General features: G+C 43.0%; 1 protein-coding gene across 3 annotated transcripts in view; it reads right to left on the bottom strand.

The window, feature by feature from the left end:
- SGSM1 (small G protein signaling modulator 1) overlaps positions 1 to 12563 on the bottom strand; it is a 291384-nt gene extending 278821 nt beyond the window's left edge. For 2 of the 3 annotated variants that reach the window (XM_073672889.1, XM_073672894.1), the window contains exons 1-2: positions 12414 to 12563; positions 12264 to 12307 (exon numbers count right to left, since the gene is read on the bottom strand). In XM_073672889.1, coding sequence (XP_073528990.1) covers positions 12264 to 12307; positions 12414 to 12429 — 60 coding nt within the window. In that variant the 5' untranslated portion in view covers positions 12430 to 12563. The remainder of the gene's footprint in view (positions 1 to 12263; positions 12308 to 12413) is intronic. The other variant, XM_073672899.1, reaches the window with a different exon arrangement.
- Positions 12564 to 20112: the final 7549 nt, after the last annotated feature.

Genomic DNA, 20112 nt, shown 5'->3' with positions numbered 1-20112 from the left:
GTCGAATTGTCATTTTTAGGCGGTACCAAGAGTGTGCAAAGCAGTCATCAAAGCAAAAGGTGGCTACTTTGAAGAACCTAAAATATAAGACATATTTACAGTTGTTTCACACTTTTGTGTTAAGTATATAGTTCCATATGTGTTAATTCATAGTTTTGATGCCTTCAGTGTGAATGTACAATTTTCATAGTCATGAAAATACAGAAAAATCTTTAAATGAGGCATGTCCAAACTTTTGGTCTGCACTGTGTGTATATATATATATAAACACAGTACATATATAAAATTAAGGGAAAACTTAAACAACAGAATATAATTCCAAGTAAATCAAACTTCTGTGAAATCAAACTGTCCACTTAGGAAGCAACACTGATTGACAATCAATTTCACATGCTGTTGTGCAAATGGAATAGAGAATAGATGGAAATTATTGACAATTATCAAGACACCCTCAATAAAGGAGTGGTTCTGCAGGTGGGGACCACAGACTACAGCTCAGTACCAATGCTTTCTGGCTGATGTTTTGGTCACTTTTGAATGTTTGTGCTTTCACACTCGTGGTAGCATGAGACAGACTCTACAACCCACAGAAGTTGCTCAGGTAGTGCAGCTCATCCAGGATGGCACATCAATGCGAGCTGTGGCAAGAAGGTTTGCTGTGTCTGTCAGCGTAGTGTTCAGAGGCTGGAGGAGCTACCAGAAGACAGGCCAGTACACCAGGAGATGTGGAGGGGGCCGTAGAAGGGCAACAACCCAGCAGCAGGACCGCTACCTCCGCCTTTGTGCAAGGAGGAACAGGAGGAGCACTGTCAGAGCCCTGCAAAATGACTTCCAGCAGACCACAAATGTGTCTGCACAAAGGGTTAGAAACTGACTCCATGAGGGTGGTATGAGGGCCCGACATCCACAGATGGGGGTTGTGTTCACAGCCCAACACCGTGCAGGATGCTTGGCATTTGCCACAGAACACCAGGATTGGCATAGTCGCCACTGGCGCCCTGTGCTCTTCACAGATGAAAGCAGGTTCACACTGAGCACATGTGACAGACGTGATTAAGTCTGGAGACGCCATGGAGAGCGATCTGCTGCCTGCAACATCCTTCAGCATGACCAGTTTGGCAGTGGGTCAGTAATAGTGTGGGGTGGCATTTCTTCGGAGGGCCGCACAGCCCTCCATGTGCTCGCCAGAGGTAGCCTGACTGCCATTAGGTACCGAGATGAGATCCTCAGACCCCTTGTGAGACCATATGCTGGTGCGGTTGGTCCTGGGTTCCTCCTGATGCAGGACAATGCCAGACCTCATGTGGCTGGAGTGTGTCAGCAGTTCCTGCAAGATGAAGGCATTGAAGCTATGGACTGGCCCGCCCGTTCCCCAGACCTGAATCCGATTGAGCACATCTGGGACATCATGTCTCGCACCATCGACCAACTTCACATTGCACCACAGACTGCCCAGGAGTTGGCGGATGCTTTAGTCCAGGTCTGGGAGGAGATCCTACAGGAGACCATCCGCAACCTCATTAGGAGCATGCCCAGGCGTTGTAGGGAGGTCGTACAGGCACGTGGAGGCCACACACAATAATAAGCCTCATTTTGACTTGTTTTAAGGACATTACATCAAAGTTGGATCAGCCTGTAGTGTGTTTTTCTCACTTTAATTTTGGGGGTGACTCCAAATCCAGACCTCCATTGGTTAATAAATTTGATTTCCATTGTTGATTTTTGTGTGATTTTGCTGTCAGCACATTCAACTTTGTACAGAACAAAGTATTCAATGAGAATACAGTGCCTACAAGTAGTATTCAACCCCCTGCAGATTTAGCTGGTTGACACATGCGGAATTAACTTGGCATTGTGACATTTGTACTGTAGATCAGCCTGGAAGTGGGAAATGCACTGCAGCAAATTTTAATTTTTTTTTTTTTTTTTTTTAAAAACGTTAAAAGTTAATTCAGAGTGTCATTTATTATTCAACCCCTCAAACCACAAGAATTCTGTTTGGTCCCCCTAAAGTATTAAGAAGTAGTTCAGGCACCAAGAATAATGAGCTTCACATGTGTGGATTAAAGATCTCTTTTGCCAGCCTTTTCTGACTATTTAAGACCCTCCCCAAACTTGTGAACAGCACTCAGACATGGTCAACATGGGAAAGACAAAGGAGCATTCCAAGGCCATCAGAGACAAGATCGTGGAGGGTCCAAGGCTGGCAAGGGGTACAAAACCCTTTCCAAGGAGTTGGGCCTACCTGTTTCCACTGTTGGGAGCATCATCCGTAAGTGGAAGGCTTATGGAACTACTGTTAGCCTTCCACGGCCAGGACAGCCTTTGAAAGTGTCCTCCCGTGCAGAGGCCAGGCTTGTCCGAAGAGTCAAGGCTAACCCAAGGAAAACAAGGAAGGAGCTCCGGGAAGATCTCATGGCAGTGGGGACATTGGTTTCAGTCAATACCATAAGTAACGTACTCCACCGCAATGGTCTCCGTTCCAGACGAGCCCGTAAGGTACCTTTACTTTCAAAGCGTCATGTCAAGGCTCGTCTACAGTTTGCTCATGATCACTTGGAGGACTCTGAGACAGACTGGTTCAAGGTTCTATGTTCTGATGAGACCAAGATCGAGATCTTTGGTGCCAACCACACACGTGACGTTTGGAGCCTGGATGGCACTACATACGACCCCAAGAATACCATCCCTACAGTCAATGGCAGCATCATGCTGTGGGGCTGTTTCTCTGCCAAGGGGCCTGGCCATCTGGTCCGCATCCATGGGAAGATGGATAGCACGGCCTATCTGGAGATTTTGGCCAAGAACCTCCGCTCCTCCATCAAGGATCTTAAGATGGGTCGTAATTTCATCTTCCAACAAGACAACGACCCAAAGCACACAGCCAAGAAAACCAAGGCCTGGTTCAATAGGGAAAAAGTCAAGGTGTTGGAGTGGCCTAGTCAGTCTCCTGACCTTAACCCAATTGAAAACTTGTGGAAGGAGCTCAAGAATAAAGTCCACATGAGACACCCAAAGAACCTAGATAACTTGGAGAAGATCTGCATGGAGGAGTGGGCCAAGATAACTCCACAGACCTGTGCCGGCCTGATCAGGTCTTATAAAAGACGATTATTAGCTGTAATTGCAAACAAGGGTTATTCCACAAAATATTAAACATAGGGGTTGTATAATAATTGACCCACACCTTTATGTTTAAAATTTAATAAAATTCAACTGAGCAACATAACTTTTTGGTTTGTAAGATTTATGCTTCTGTTCATAAAACCTACTCTCGTTTGCAGTTTGAAGGCTCTAACTTATTTGCATCTTATCAAACCAGCTAAATCTGCAGGGGGTTGAATACTACTTGTAGGCACTGTATTTAATTCATTCAGATCTAGGATGTGTTATTTGAGTGTTCTCCGATTCCCTCATACATGGCTCATGTTTAAGTGATAAATTTACTGTAGCACAGAATCATCTCAGCTAAAAGTCTAGACCCTCAGATCAAGAATAGGACAGACATTTATAGGACATTTCATAACTTTCCCAAATTCTTATTAAAAAAATATTCCCCACAAACTACATTGAACTACTATACCCAATTTATTATATATTTTAGGAGTTGGAGTCGGTCCATTTTATACCGACTCAGACTATATCAAAATGGACACAGACTCCACAGCCCTGATCATATGTACTGTCTATATTATTGCATCGATATCTATTTCGAACTGTATTTATTTACAGATGCTTATCACTTGTGTGTCTTGGGTGTTGGTATTTTCACGTTTTTAATGCTTTTTAATGTAAGGTATAATAAAATTTGTATATTTTTAATACAGTTTTTGTATTCAAGGTGTGGGCATCTTTAGTGTACCACTTTTCTCTTGCTTCTCCATTGATTATTTTGGTACATGATGACGCACCCTGTCCTACTATAACGGTTGTGCACCCTTCCTTCCTCCTTGGTTCATTCCTTTCCCAAATGTCACATGTTGGATCTCAATGTATTGATAGAGTTGATAGAGTTCAGCAGTTGAGCCCACATAAACAGCAAGTGCCAGCTGTGTTATACAGCAAAAACCTGCCTGTACTTGCAGTGATTGCATTAAGTACCCCATAGATGCTGTGGCCAATAGCAACCATAGCATTTACGTGGTGGCTAGACTACAGATCAAGCTCATTCCAAAAAAAAATATCCCCTACACAGCTTCATTGACAAAAAAAAAAAAGTAATGGGTTTCAGAAAATGACAAAACAAAACTATTTTACAGTTGTTAATGGTTATAGAATGGTAAAGTGTAAAGAAGACTATCAATTGGGTATCGACATAAGGATACAGTCCTGCAAAATAAAAAAGTTACAAGGTCCTTTTTACCATATAGGAATGCTGTAAAAACGACACAACAATGTGTAACTGCATTTTTTATCATTGTTCATGTGTTAATAAAGCAGTAGTGAATATGTTTTATTCAAACTTGACCTTTTAGTGAAGAGTTGAGTCAATTATTTTCTCAAAAGTGACAAATGAAAGTGCAACAATTTTGTCTACTACCCAGGGCTGTGGAGTCGGAGTCATGGAGTCGGAATCGGTATAAAATGGACCGACTCCAGCTCCTAAAATATATAATAAATTGGGTACAGTAGTTCAATTCAGTTTGTGGGGAATATTTTTTTTCATAAGAATTTGGGAAAGTTATGAAATGTCCTATAAATGTCTGTCCTATTCCTGATCTAAGGGTCTAGACTTTTAGCGGAGATGAATCTGTGATACAGTAAATTAATCACTTAAACATGAGCCATGTATGAGGGAGTAGGAGTTGGAGTCAGTGTCATGGAAATTGAGGAGTCGGAGTTGGAGTCAGAGGTTTGGCTTACTGACTCCACAGCCCTGAAACTACCTTCAAATTTTTTGTTAGTGTTTGAACAAACACTAAACAATATATTTCATGTTGACCTCTTTACACAATATACTATAGTCCTTAGTGTCTCCATGGTAAAAAAAGAAGATCCAAATATAAGTAGCTTTCCTAGACAATGCAGCCACCCAAAGCAAAAGGTGCATGTAATTGAATGTACTATTTCTGTACCCTTTTAAAATTCAAAGTCAAGAGGCTGGCAGAAAAAGAGAAACATTTTCATTCACAGTCTGATAATGAGGCACCAAACAGGTGCTATATGCTGTGCGCTCTATCCAGCACAAAAGTGACATATAACAGCCGAATCAGCACTTACAGTCTGCAAATGCCGACCCAATAAAATAGACCTACTGTGTATTAACATTTTTAAGGTGATAAGCTCACAATTGTTATCAAGAAGTAATTCCAATATTAAATATATTGGAATTAAATATATTAAATGTTAAAAATAATATTATAGTGCTTTAATATTGTAAAAATACTGTACCTTATTAATATGGTATAAGTATATCATATACATTTTCTATTCCTAATTTTAAATGTATGAGACCAGTGTTTTGGGCATTATCAAATTTGTCAACAAGTTGCAAAAAAAATAAACACACAAGAAGAAACCACTAGACCGTTCTAATTATTAAGCTACAGTCTTAAAACCAGAACACTAAAGCATTTATTTTCTAGTAATATGCAAGTCTGAGGATGGTATTATAGAGCCTACAAATCAGCACATCTGCTTACTGTCAAGTTTTAAATTTGTAAAAACATATTGAGTCTTTCCAATTTAAGGGTGGTAGTCACGGCAACGAGAAGCCTGTCTTTTCACACTACAAATTTACCAAAGAAACAGCATATAAAGGGATATGGCTTCCTGTCACTCACTGAGCATCTCAAGCAATTGTTTCCTCGATTTAAACAAAGAATATACAAAGCATAGCATAGTAAATGTGCTGTAAAATGTCGAGCTGGTTTATCAAGATATTTACTCATTTCAATAGTTTAATCATAGAAAACGTAGTTACATTCAATCGTCAAATAGCAATATTTTTACTCAACCTTGTTTGTGCAGTGTTTCATACTGAAGAGATACACAAAGAAACGGGACAATTTTGTTTATAAAGCTTACGCCAATCAGAAAAAATGACAGTTGTAACTTTAGCTTGCTTTATTACTTATAACTATGCATCATATCTAGAAGTTATTAAATCTTAAGTCAGCTAATACATTATGGGAAAGTTGCATAGCTGAGGAGAGAAATAATCAAGTAATCCATATTCATCTGGAGAATTGATATTTCAATGTTAGTACCTTTTGGTTCAGTCTGCTAATATTTTTATACAAAAGAATGAACAGCATTGCGTAAACAGAAAGTACACAGTGGTTGCATGATATTCACTGACCACGCTTTAATGCCAGATCAACCAACCATGCTATGTTATTGTTACAGTAAATGGCAAGTTATTAGCTGTGTTGACAGCTAAGTCGGATATATAGTGCAGCCATGCTCTAAACCTTGAATGAAACATCTGTCTCAATGAGGCAGCACATGAGCTTCTCCTGTGTACCTAACATTTATGCAAGGCAGTCTTTTCTTTAGCTTGTTCTCAATATGTAATTATTTCTAAATGCTCAGAAACACGTTCACAAATTTTTAATGATCCACACTTGGCATATTTAAATATCATTGCCATACAAAGGGCATGGCCTCATTCACATTAAGAAATTAACTTAGTTTTACTTTATCAAGTATAAAGGCCTTCATAGACATACATGTCCAGAAAATAAACAGGAGTGGCAACAGCACCAGTGAACAAAAATAATTTTTATTCTTCCATCACACACAGAAAAAGGCGGCAACATTTTGACCCCAATAAATAGATGGGTGTTTCTGAACCAATAATAGAGGCAATGCAATGCACAACCCACATATTTAAACCCCCAACCAGCAATAACAACAAAGGATTAATTAATCAATCCCAAAAAGATTTGTAAAAACATCACATACTGCATATTATCCACCTAAAAGATAAACAAATATCAATTCATAAACCATCTATACAGGACAACTATTAAATAACTAAATACTGCATCTAAAGCCAGTAATCCAAAGGCTTACCAAAACCGAATCATAACAGTCATCACAAATGAATATTGATTAGATGGTACTTCTCTAACACTTATCTAGGCACCGCACTATTGCCACCTCTAGAAATTTTCTGGAATTCATTGAGGACTAAGGGTTGTCCTGTTATAGGTGTACCTGCACACTTGGACACCATTTCATGGTTGGCGGTTAGGTGCTATCCTACCTACTTAGACATACAAGTTGGTATAAAAGCCTCAGACGTAAAGTCAACATATGTAAAAACATCCCACTCCTATACAATGCATATATCAGCTGAAACATAAGATGGCCAACTTCGACCGCACACAATAGAAAAACTGAATTTAACAATAAGTTTGTTACTAAAGTCAAATATCTAGAATTTAATTCTCTACCAAGCCTAAGAGCAGACACACAGAAGAACATGTATCAATACTGTTTAGAAGCTGGCTAGGCTGGCCATGACATACTGCGCAAGCGCGACTGGCTATGACATACTGCGCAAGCCGGGAGCAGAATTCAAATGGCGTGGGCGGCACCAACCATGACTAAATGCGATGAATCATACCCCTATGACTAGATGAGCAGGTATGATATAAACATATAAAGTGCTTTTGACACGTGATATTAGCGCTGATTTTAAAGAAAAAAAGCATGTTAGTGATGCACATTGCATCACTAACAACGCAATGGGGGCAGTTTTAGTACAAAGGACATGACAGGTTCCCTTTAAAAGTACTATACATCATATTTCTCCAACTCATCTTCAGGTGTCCCAAGACTTTGGTACTTGTATTGGCAACTTGAAAGCGTTTACAGTTCTCTCAATCTTCACACACAACTCTACCATGACCATAGTTACTTCACATGAACAGAAATATATTAGAATTTGAGAGTCATCAGTGGTTGATAACTTTTAATGGCTAACTGAAAAGATGGTAATAAACAGCAAAAATTATGTAACTACTCAGGTCTCTTCATCAACCACTGAGGACTCTCAAATTTTAATATTTTTCTTTCTACTGGCTAACACAGTACAAAGATATATTTTTCCTGCAACAACTTGAACAGTTGTGTGTCAGAGATCATCCTACTTTGCACACCATGATATAACTCTATAGACTGCATTAAGACAAAGCAGAGAAATCCTTGACACCCTTTTTTCTTTTTTTTTTTTTACAATGGCAGAAATTTTGTCTCAGTCCTGAGAACATATGCAAGATTAGGTTTTCATATTAGGTTATGCCTAGTAGAAATTAAATTAATATTTAGATTGATGCGTAGATTGCCTAAATAGATAATAGAATGGAGTGCAGTTTATATTTGAAAAAGGGCTTGTTTCGAGCCAGAAACACGTAATAAAACTACTTTTCCACAAATCAGAGCATGTATCCTTCTTCTCCTGCAGCAGCATGGTCAATAAAACGCCTATCCTCCATTCCATCATCTATTTAAGAATAAGGGGTCCTTCTACCTTCTGGTGGACTGCAACAGCTGATTCTTACAAAAAGCCTCTATTGGAGTTGTGACAATCACAACTCCACCAGGTGAGCAATATACCACCCCTTGTCCCCCTCTTTCCATATCATACCGCCCTATGGGCGCTTGTCCCCTCTTTTCCTTCTATATTGCCTAAATGGCATATACAGTCATGGCCGAAAGTTTAGCACCCTTGAAATTGTTCTAGAAAATGAAGTATTTTTCCCAAAAAATTATTGCAATTGTTATTGCAATTTGCCTTTTTCTCTGTTTTTTTTTTAGTTGTTCCAATACGCACAAAGGAAATAAACATGTGAATAACAAAACATGTGTAATTGCAATTATTTTCTGGGAGAAATACTTAATTTTCTGGAACAATTTCAAGGGTTGCAACACTTTCGGCCATGACTCATAATCCCACTTGCTGGATATGGTTCTCTCAAAGGGCGCAGTAAGACAGCCGCATAACACGGATGGCGATCGCATCGCAATGCTTGGACAGGCCGGCGGCTCTCCTGACCCGAGCATGACAGCAAGTATTTCTATGCAGCTCCATGCACTGCGATGCGATCGTCGTCCGTGTTATACGGCCATCTCACTGCACCCAGACAGTCTTTTCTTCTCATCTGGTAAAGCTTTAGCAAAACAAAGCCACTTTCAGAAGACACAGTTTTATTATATATTTACATTCCTTCCTCCAACATATACAACATCTGTGCAGCAGCCTTTCTTTCCCTAAGTCTAACTTTGTTTCAAAAAGAACAGGTGACATGCAGAGGGTGAAGGTCAGAGACCCCTCCATCTCTAGTAGAAGTAGTTAACAAGATTAACTACATAAGACACAGAGAAGATCTCACAACTTATTACAAAAGATCAGATGCCATTTAATCCACTTAGCTATCTTAAGCAATGTTCTCGGACTTTATAGAGTCCGAGGACTCTACAATTGGCCCGAAAGTTATAGGATAAATTGACATTTTCATTTACATATAATTACATTATTTTACTTATGGAGTGTCCCCCTTCCCTTTTTTCCCTCCACTCTTGGATACTTGACTCCTACATCCCTTTCCCATGTCCTTGTGACACTTCAATCTTTCATGTTTTATATTAGTACTAAGCTAATTATGATTTTACATTTATTGGTCCCACATTTCATTGGCCAAAGATTTTACCCTTGTATGTGCTACAGAGAAAGCATATCAGGAATCACTTTCTCTGTGTAGTGTGAATGGGAGACATCCTAGTAGTTCCATCCACCATTTCAAAGACAGAAAATCAGAGATAAAGTCAGCAGAAGAGGTAGCTGATGAAAAATGCAGGATAGAAATCATATAATGAACAGAAATAGTGTTATTCCTCATGTACAAACACGCACACAGAACAGCTTATTCTAAAAAGTCACATTAGATGACAAGTATGCATTATTTATAATAGCTCTCAAAATTGACATGCAAATTCACTTTGATAAATAGGTGGCTCATAAAGTTATAGGCCAACCAATCAAGCAGCCTCTGGAAACGGACATACGGCGCTAACAAGAGATAAGGTAGCACCATATCTTATCACCGCTGCAACTATTCTACTGATTGTAGGGGGTAATAATCATCACATTACCAGTGGTCAGACTTTGATGCTATATGCTAGGAATATGCTGTAATGTTAGCACCATAAATGATAGTTTGCATTTAGAAAAATGCATGGTCCCTACAGTGAAACATGGTGGTGGCAGTGCCCTTATGTAGGGATGCATGAGTGCTTCTTGTGTCAGGGAGCTACATTTCATTGATGGCATCATGAATTCACAAGTGTACTGCTCTATATTGAAAGAGAAGATGCTACCATCACTCCATGCTCTTCGTAGATGTTAACTTTTTCAATAGGACAATGATCCAAAGGTCATACAAAATACTAGTTTTTGATGTGGGGTGTATTTATTTTTGAATTAACTAATTTGAGTAAAACTGAATATTTTGTAATGAAAGTTATATTATTACCTTTACTTTCATGCTATGGGTTAAAAACAAATGTTCTATGAAACTCAGTCTTATTAAAATTTTGGAAAGTGCTCTTGCGTTCAGTTTGAGATTGATTAAACATTACGTTTCAAAGAGGGTGAACTCATTTATGCTGAGAAATGTAAATATATATTTATTAGACACACACTTATTAAAGCGCACCTGTCAGCAGGATTGTGCTCAGTAAACTACATACAGTGTCATGTGGGCGACATTACACTGATTAAAATGATACCTTGGTTGATGAAATCCATCCTGTGGTTCTTGTGTAATCTTTACTTTCAGTTTGGAGATAATGGTATGCTCGTGCTTCAGGGCGGCCTGTGGGGGGCGCTCTATCTGGTGCTCTGCTTATGTATTCATCTGTATGCTCTTATGACACATCACTGTGCCTTCACTGACCGGCCTCCTATTTTAAATTAGCCCCGCAATATTAGATGCATTATGTAAAATAGGAGGCAGGTCAGTGAAGGCACAGTGAGCCAGGGGACACAGACAGGGATAAAAGAAAACTACAATCATACAAATACACTCACCAAACAACCGAGTGGAAATCAAGAGCATACAGATGAATATGTAATCAGAGCACCAGATAATGCGCCCCCCTCAGTCCGCCCCGAAACACGAGCATATCATTATCTCCAAACTGAAAGTAAAGATTACACAAGAACCACAGGATGGATTTCATCAACCAAGGTATCATTTTAATCAGTGTAATTTTCACCCACCTGACAGTGTATGTAGTTTACTGAGCACCTGCTGACAGGTGTGCTTTAAATACACACAAACAACTCCTACATAAAAACAGATGTGCCTGAAGGTTGTATGGAGGTAACTTGCTGTGTATCATAAGTTTTCACTCAGTACATACATTTTATAGTACATTACAAGAAATCTACATCACCAATGGAAGACTCGCCTCCTAAATGTCCCCAATTTTAGTTGATGCACTACGTCGAAAGAAATGGCCATCTTCAGGAAAAAACAAAATGTTGCTTTTCTAGGAATAGTCTCATTCATTACACTTCTGTTTTTACACTGGTCCATTATGATCCATTTAGTAACACATTGTTTTGGTTTGGATCCTACTGACCTAAAAATCCATTAGGTTTACCCCTTTGTACCTAGAGAGAATAATCTGTGTGTCAAAGAGTAACATAATCTTGAAGCAAAAGGACGGACGATCGACTGACGCACTTTTATCAATAACAACCCACTCAGTCTGTTAAATATACATTTCTATTGTCCCCTGCATTGAATTTGAGCATGGCTTTATGTAGTATACATCCCTTATTATTCTTATTTCGGTGTAATCTCTGGCATGATGAATGAGAAGTATCTCAATAATGGGATTATTTAGCCACATCCCCTATTTATCAGTACGTTGATAAATCTAATACACGGACCTGATGTTATTCTTTGTAACCTACTTGCACAATTTTTGTAGATGAGCCCAAATATAAGCCCGTGACTGATGCCCGCTGCCTCGGGCAAGGAGCCCAATGTAATAAATATCGCAGGCACAGTCAGTAGCAGGGGACATCAATCCTAGAGACGTGGCATCATGATTTCTCAGTGCCAGCACTGCCTTCACCACGCTCCCATTGCACCCATAGGGCAGCAGTGTGGCACCAGAGCTGCCAGCTGTGTAATGTAACACACCCTCCCAGGCTGCACTGCCCGGGGACTGTGCTCCAATACGGCCACAGATGGATGCACTGAACACAAGCCACACAGAGATGCTGCCATGGGGTCACCTACCTCCTTCTTGACAGTCTTCAGCAGCCTCTGCCTGGTCTCTGCCTCTGTGGACGACAAGCCTATAGGTTATTATGCTCCCGGAGCCCTCATTATGTGACACCATGTCATAAACGCTAATGGTTTATAGGCGGCTTTCTCCTTTCTGCTCACCTGTCCCCGTTGCCATGTTTGCTGCTTCCCAGTTCCTGTCCTCTGCAGGCTCGGCTCTAGGAGGCACAGCTACCCCTGCGCGTGCACTCTGCCTCACATGACGTCAGAGCGCTTTCCCGCGCACTCGGGATCGCGCACCTGAGAGGAAGTTCTCGCGCTTGTTTATTCTAGTCAGTGAGGGGCGCTGCTTGGAGGGTCTACAGAAGGAAATGAAGGTGCTAAAGACTACATGGTGGTGGCATATTATATACCATATACAGAAATATGGCTCTATAGTATTTGCTGTGTTGTCTGTTAGTCAAAGTGCAGAAGGACCTCAAAGAATGCTTCCTTCGCCCCCAAAAGGTCACAGCAAATTTTTAAGGGGTTTTCCACTTTCAGCAAAGTGGACTGTACTTTCATTTATTTTTGTTAAAATACCAAAAATAATAAACCAAGATGGTTCTCACCCTAACCTGGTGCAGTACTGGCTTCCCACCACGTCTCTCACTGTTTTGGCTGCAGCGGTCACGTTCACCACTGTAGCCAATCACTGTGTTCAGAATTGTCATTAGGGGGTGGCGCTGATGGCGATCTGTTTGAAGGTGGTAAAAGAAGCTTCAGGGAGGCGCTGTTGTCACTCACTGCTTATATCAACAGCCGCCTAATGAGATGTCTCATTTCAAGGAAATAGCGGTGATAGATGAAGAAACGGCAGCTGGGGTCATTAACCCCTTTACCCCCGAGAGTGGTTTGCACGCTAATGACCAGGCCAATTTTTACAAATCTTACCACTGTCACTTTATGAGGTAATAACTCTGGAACGCTTCAACGGATCCCACTGATTCTGAGATTGTTTTTTCGTGACATATTGTACTTCATGATAGTGGTAAAATTTCTTCAATATCACGTTGCGTTTATTTGTGAAAAAATCAGAAATTTGGCAAAAAATTTTACAATTTCGCAATTTTCAAAATTTTAATATTTATGCCCATAAATCAGAGAGATATGCCACACAAAACAGTTAATAAATAACATTTCCCACATGTCTACTTTACATCAGCACAATTTTGGAAACAAATTTTTTTTTTTGTTAGGAAGCTATTAGGGTTAAAAGTTGACCAGCGATTTATCATTTTTACAACAAAATTTACAAAACCATATTTTTGGGACCACATCACATTTGAAGTGTCTTTGAGGGGTTTTTATGGCAGAAAATACCCAAAAGTGACACCATTCTAAAAACTGCACCCCTCAAGGTGCTCAAAACCACATTCAAGAAGTTTAGTAACCCTTCAGGTGCTTCACAGGAATTTTTGGAATGGGGAAGAAAAAAATGAACAATTAACTTTTTTCACAAAAATGTTACAATTTTTTTATTTTCGCAGATACCCCATACATGGGGAAAAAACACTGTTTGGGCACACGGCAGGGCTCGGAAGGGAAGGAGCACCATTTGACTTTTTGAATGTAAAATTTGCTTGAATAAATAGAGGACGCTATGTTGCGTTTGGAGAGCCCCTGATGTGCCTAAACAATGGAAACCCCCCACAAGTGACACCATTTTGGAAACGACCCAACAGGGAACTTATCTAGATGTGTGGTGAGCACCTTGAACCCCAAGGTGCTTCACAGAAGTTTATAACATTGAGCCGTAAAAATCTAATTTTCACGTTTTTCCCACAAAAATGTTTTTCAGCCCCCAGTTTTGCATTTTCATAAGGGTAACAGGAGAAATTGCATAATGAAACTTGTTGTGCAAGCTCTCCTGAGTAAGCCGATACCCCATATGTCGAGGAAAATCACTGCTTGGACGCACGGCAGGGTTCGGAAGTGAAGGAGCGCTATTTGACTTTTTGAATGTAAAATTTGCTTGAATAATTAGCGTATGTGCCCCTGATGTGCCTAAACAGTGGAAAACCCCCACAAGTGACACCATTTTGGAAACTAGACCCCTCAGGGAACTTATCTAGATGTGTGGTGAGCACCCTTAACCCCCAGGTGCTTCACAGAAGTTTATAACATGGAGCCGTGAAAATAAAAAAATCTAACTTTTTCCACAAAAATGATCTTTGAACCCCAAATTTTTTATTTTCACAAGGGTAAGAGGAGAAAATAGAACCTAAAAACTGTCGTGTAATTTCTCCTGAGTACGCCAACACCCCATATGAGAGAATAAAAGGGGAGAATAAACTGTTTGAGCGCACGTCAGGTTTCATAAGGGAAGGAGCACTGTGTGACTTTTTGAACGCAAAATTGGCTGAAATCAAGAGCCGACGCCATGTCGCATTTCGGGAGCTCATGATGTGCCTAAATAGTGGAAATCCCCCACAATTGACTCCATTTTGGAAACTAGACCCCTCAAGGATTTTATCAAGGGGTATAGTGTACATTTTGAACCCAGAGGTACGACAGAATTTGATAACATTAGGTCATCATATTGAATAAGTTGTAATTAGTCTTGAGTGCAAGTGCTCGCTACTTGAGTTTGCATCGGGTACTCGGGTATGCACCATGTAGCACGGGGGCTCGAGTGACATGTTCGATCTGCTACCTCCCTGGAATTCTGACCTAGGACTGTGATCTATTTACTCTTTTGTCTTTTTGTGACAAACTCTCTTGGTATTTGACCACAGATCTCTTGACTCACCTGCCTCACGGCTTGTCCGAGAAAAGTGGCGTTTACAAGCGTCACAACATCATCAGTGAATGGCAGTGACAAAGCTGTGGTAAGTGACTGCACCTCAAAGACATCCTCTTTCAGGAGGGGGTGACAGAAGCTGTTGGGAAATTACTGCAGGGCCATCCTCCTTTGACGTCCTGTTTGAGACTTCCCTCAAAAGAAACGTCACAGAATGAAAAGAAACACTTTGTCATGATACTGTAGCAGGATTTCCTGGGGCAATTGGCTCCTTCCCTGTCCCTCAAGCTAGGACAACCCTAGGCTATCCCTGTACCCCAAATTACTCCTGAAGGTGGAGATGTTTGGGTCTCCTACCTTGCTATGCTCCTATATGCACGCTGATCTGTTTCCTCTCTCATCCAGGGATGTAAGGAACAGAAGTGTATAGGATAACACAAACCCGACAGACAGGGGACATAGACAGGGATGAAAGAAAACTACAATCATACTCTTCCAGCACTTAGGGGCCCTCTATATGGAGTCTGCAAGCGATTCTAGGAAAATCTGCGCTTATATAGTGCAGGCCAGCCCGCCTGATCTAATAGTATGGGCGTCATCAATAGGCTGTAAGCCAGACACTGTGCATCACATGTATCTGTGTGACTGGTGTCCTATGCAAGCTCCATCTGTGTGCATACATAATACTACACAGCCACCCCCTCCGTGAATTGGTAGGTCAGTGAGTGGCTGTTTGTATCAGTATTTTGCACTTGTGCTGCCCCCGTCTTCATAATGGAGAACTGTTAGTGCATTGGTAATCTGTCCTGGTGTTGGTAAGGCTTTATCTTTTTCTGTGATGTTTTCAGTACAACATACTGGGCACTACAATGTACTGTGCCCTACAATGGCAGTTTGTAATTTTCACTCAGCAACATCCACTGCTGCTTGTTTCTGGAAAACACCCATGGAGTCAAAATCGTCACTACACCTGTAGATAAATTCCCAAAGGGGTATACATTCCAAAATGGGGTCACTTGAGGGGGGATTCTGCTCTTCTAGCACTTAGGGGCCCTATATATGGAGTCTGCAAACTATTCTAGGAAAATTTGTGCTCCAGGAGGCAAATAGTACCTCATCCGTCCCGAGTCTCGCTGTATGGCTAAACAGTACTGTACGGCCAAATATGGGGTATTTTCACGTTCAGCAGAAATTGTGGGACAAATTTTGGTGCTATATTTACCCATTTTCCCATGTGAAAATGTAAAATCTGGGGCTAAAACAACATTTTTTTGTGGTAAAATTGTAATTATTTTTTGTTTACTGCCCAATGGTATAAAATTCTGTGACACACCCGTGATGTAAATATGATCACTGCACCCTTACTTGAATTCATTGAGAGAAGTAGTTTGTAAAATGGGGTCACTTATGGGGGGGTTCTGCTGTTCTGGCACCTCCGGGGCTCTCCCAGTGGGTCATGGCACCCGAAAACCATAACAGTAAAATAGGCACCATAATATGCCAATCCTTCCCTTCTGAGCTTTGCACTGTGCCTGAAAAGTAGTTTTCAATTACATGTAGGGTATTGGCGCACTCAGGAAAAATTGCACAACAATTATACAAATTAAATACTTGGGGCTAAAAGAACATTTTAGCGGTTAAAATGTAATTACTCTTTCTTTATCTTCCAATGGTATAAAATTCTGTGAGGCACATGTAATGTTAACATGCTCACTGCACTCCTAGATGAATTCATTGGGGGGAGCAGTTTGTAAAATGGGGTCACTTATAGAGGGTTCTGCTGTTCTGGCACCTCAGGGGCTCAGCTAATTTGACATGGCAACCTCAAACTACTCCAGCGCAATCTGAACTCCAATATGGCGCTTCTTTGTTTCTGAGCTTTGCACTGCTTCAAAGGTAGTTTTCGACCACATATGGGGTATTGACATACTCAAGAGAAATTAGGTAACAAATTGTACTGTTCATTTTCTCTTATTATCCCTTTTGAAAGTTAAAAACTTGGGACCAAAGCAACATATTATGGTTATTTTCCATTTATTCAGCCAAACCTATACAATTCTGTGAAACGCCTAAGGGTTTTAAAATGCTCACTACACCCCCAGATGAATTCCTCAAGATGTGTAGTTTGTAGCGTCGGCGTCCCTGCCCTCTGCTAGGCAGGGACGCTGTTCCCCTCACCTCTCCGCTCCGAGCCCGGCGTCCTCCTCCCGCTCTGCTGGCAGCGCGCGCTCCTTCCCGGCCACGGTGCTTAGGGCGTGCGCGCGCGCGCTCCCCCCCTCTTAAAGGGGCCGCGCGCGCCGTCCTAAGGAGTCCCCGACCAATGGCCGGAGGACTTCACCATATATAAGGCACCTCCTCCAAAATGGAGGTGCCCGAGCAATGTTGTTGCACTGTTCACTACTCTGCTTCAGCCCTCAGGTCCCTTTTCCAGTTACCTGCCAGTTTCCTGCCAGATTTCTGTCTGATTCCTGCCTGTTATCCGCTTACCTGCTTGCTAGCCTGAGGTCCGACGGTCTGCCTTCCGACACCTGTCAGTCTGTCTATGGACCAGCTTGCCCGCTCACCTGGGAGCGCCCACCTGCTGCCTGCCTGCTAGCCTACCAGGAGGTTCCGCCGTCACGTGCTGTGACCACCTGCCAGTCCAGAGACTCTTGCCCGCTCACCTGGGAGCGCTCATCTGCTACCTGTCTGCTAGCCTACCTGGAGGCTCCGCCGTCACGTGCTGTGACCACCTGCCAGTCCAGAGACTCTTGCCCGCTCACCTGGGAGCGCTCATCTGCTACCTGCCTGTTAGCCTACCTGGAGGCTCCGCCGTCACATGCTGTGACCACCTGCTTATCCATAGACTCTCGCCTGCTCACCTGGGAGCACACATCTGCCATCTGCCTGCTAGCCTACCTGGAGGCTCAGCCGTCACAGGTCGTACCTACCCTTTACCCAGAGACTGTCCCGGTCACTTGCCGTGATCTCCTGCCCGTTCACCCAGAGACTGTCCCGGTCACTTGCCGTGACCTCCTGCCCGTTCACCCAGAGACTGCCCCGGTCACTTGCTGTGACCTCCTGCCCGTTTACCCAGAGACTGTCCCGGTCACCTGCTGTGACTACCTGCCTGTCTTCCCTGGTCGCCACCCGCTTCCTTACAAGGACCGCCCCTTGTATAAGTTGCTCAGAGGTTCCGCCTCCCAGACCCATTACAGTTTGCTCGGGCCATGGAACCCGGTGGCACCCAAGCTCCCTCGCTCTCGGACCTTTGTCATGAACTGTCCCGTCAGAGGTCCCAACAGGAGTCCATCCTGAGTCACCTGCGGAATGTCAATTCTCGCCTGGACACTCTGACTGCTCCACCAGCAACCACCGCTAGTGTCTTGACTCGCAACCTGGCAGCTCCGCTGCCCACCAATACCATGGTATCCTGCTCCGGACCCCGGCTTTCTGCACTTCCTCGCTTCGGAGGCGACTCCGCTCTGGCTCGGGGCTTCATAAACCAGTGCACCCTGCACTTTGAACTCCTGTCCCACCAGTTTAACTCCGACCGGGCCAAAGTAGCCTTCATCATGTCCCATCTCACGGGGGAGGCACTGGCTTGGCTAAATCCTCTATGGGAGAGAGGAGACCCCCTGGTGTCCGACTTGCCTGCCTTTCTCACGGCTTTCCGGAAAGTCTTCGACGAACCCGGACGGAAGACCTCATCCGCATCGTCTCTGCTACGCCTCCATCAGGGAAGTCTCACCGTGGGCCAATATGCCATACGGTTCCGTACCCTTGCCTCGGAGCTGGCCTGGGATAACGACGCTCTGGTGTCTGTCTTCTGGGAGGGTCTGTCCGGCCGTATTAAAGATGAACTCGCCGGTCGGGACATTCCTACCACTCTCGATGACTTAATAACTCTTGCCACCCGGATTGACCTACGGTTCCAGGAGCGTGCCAAAGAGGTCACCCGTGAGAGGAGGTTTCCACGTCTAGCTCCTACCTTCCAGAAACCCGTCACTCCCTCCGTTTCTCCCCAGGTACACTCTCCTGAGCCTATGCAGGTCGACCAGACCAAGATGGTCAAAACCCGTCAGGACTTACGCCGTGCCGAGGGGAGCTGCTTCTACTGTGGTAGCAAGGAGCACCGGATCCGTACCTGCCCGGAGAGGTCGGGAAACGCCTGTGTCTAGGTTCGCTCAGAGAGGTCGACCTAGACAAGAATAAATCCTCTCCATCTCTGCTGCTGTCAGTCTCAATTGTCTGCGGGGAGAACCGTTTTTTCGAACTAGCCCAACTTGACTCTGGAGAAGCCGGGAATCTTATTTCACAGTACCTGGTAGAAAAACACCGCATTCCCACCAAACCTCTGGCTGTACCCTTATCTGTCGCTGCCGTGGATGGGGGCCTCTTACCACGTCCCATCCAACTCATCACCGAATCCATTACTCTGCAGGTGGGAATGCTGCATTCTGAGAGCATCTCTTTTCATGTTCTGCCTTGACTCTCTCACGCCCTCTTACTAGGCCTACCTTGGCTCCAGAAACATGCACCCGTGCTTGACTGGAAGACCGGAGAAGTCCTTCGTTGGGGACAGGACTGCCATAAGACTTGTTTGGTTCCCGTTCATCCCGTCCGTCCTTCTCCTACCCCAACTAATCTACCTGGACTTCCGATTCCTTATTGGTCATTTGCTGATGTCTTTAATAAAAAGGAGGCAGAGACATTACCCCCTCATAGACCATACGACTGTCCTATCGACGTGTTACCCGGTACTACGCCTCCCCGTGGGCGTATTTACCCATTGTCCGCTGCTGAGACCCGGTCGATGTCCGAATATATTGAGGAGAATCTGGCCCGGGGATTCATCCGGAAATCTACCTCCCCGGCGGGAGCAGGCTTCTTTTTCGTTAAAAAGAAGGACGGCTCTCTCCATCCCTGTATAGACTATAGAGGCCTTAACCAGATCACGGTAAAGAATAAGTACCCCCTTCCGCTCATTCCGGAGTTATTTGATCGTCTGAGGGGGGCTAGAATCTTCACCAAACTGGACCTCCGTGGGGCGTACAACCTGGTCCGTATCCGTCAGGGGGATGAATGGAAGACTGCATT

This window comes from Phyllobates terribilis, unplaced genomic scaffold (genome assembly GCF_046119375.1).
Source record: "Phyllobates terribilis strain yellow unplaced genomic scaffold, ASM4611937v1 Scaffold_1__5_contigs__length_1240528914, whole genome shotgun sequence".
NCBI classification, from domain to species: Eukaryota; Metazoa; Chordata; class Amphibia; order Anura; family Dendrobatidae; genus Phyllobates; species Phyllobates terribilis.
Note: the sequence above shows the minus strand (reverse complement) of the source record. Positions and strands in the feature narration are given on the sequence as shown.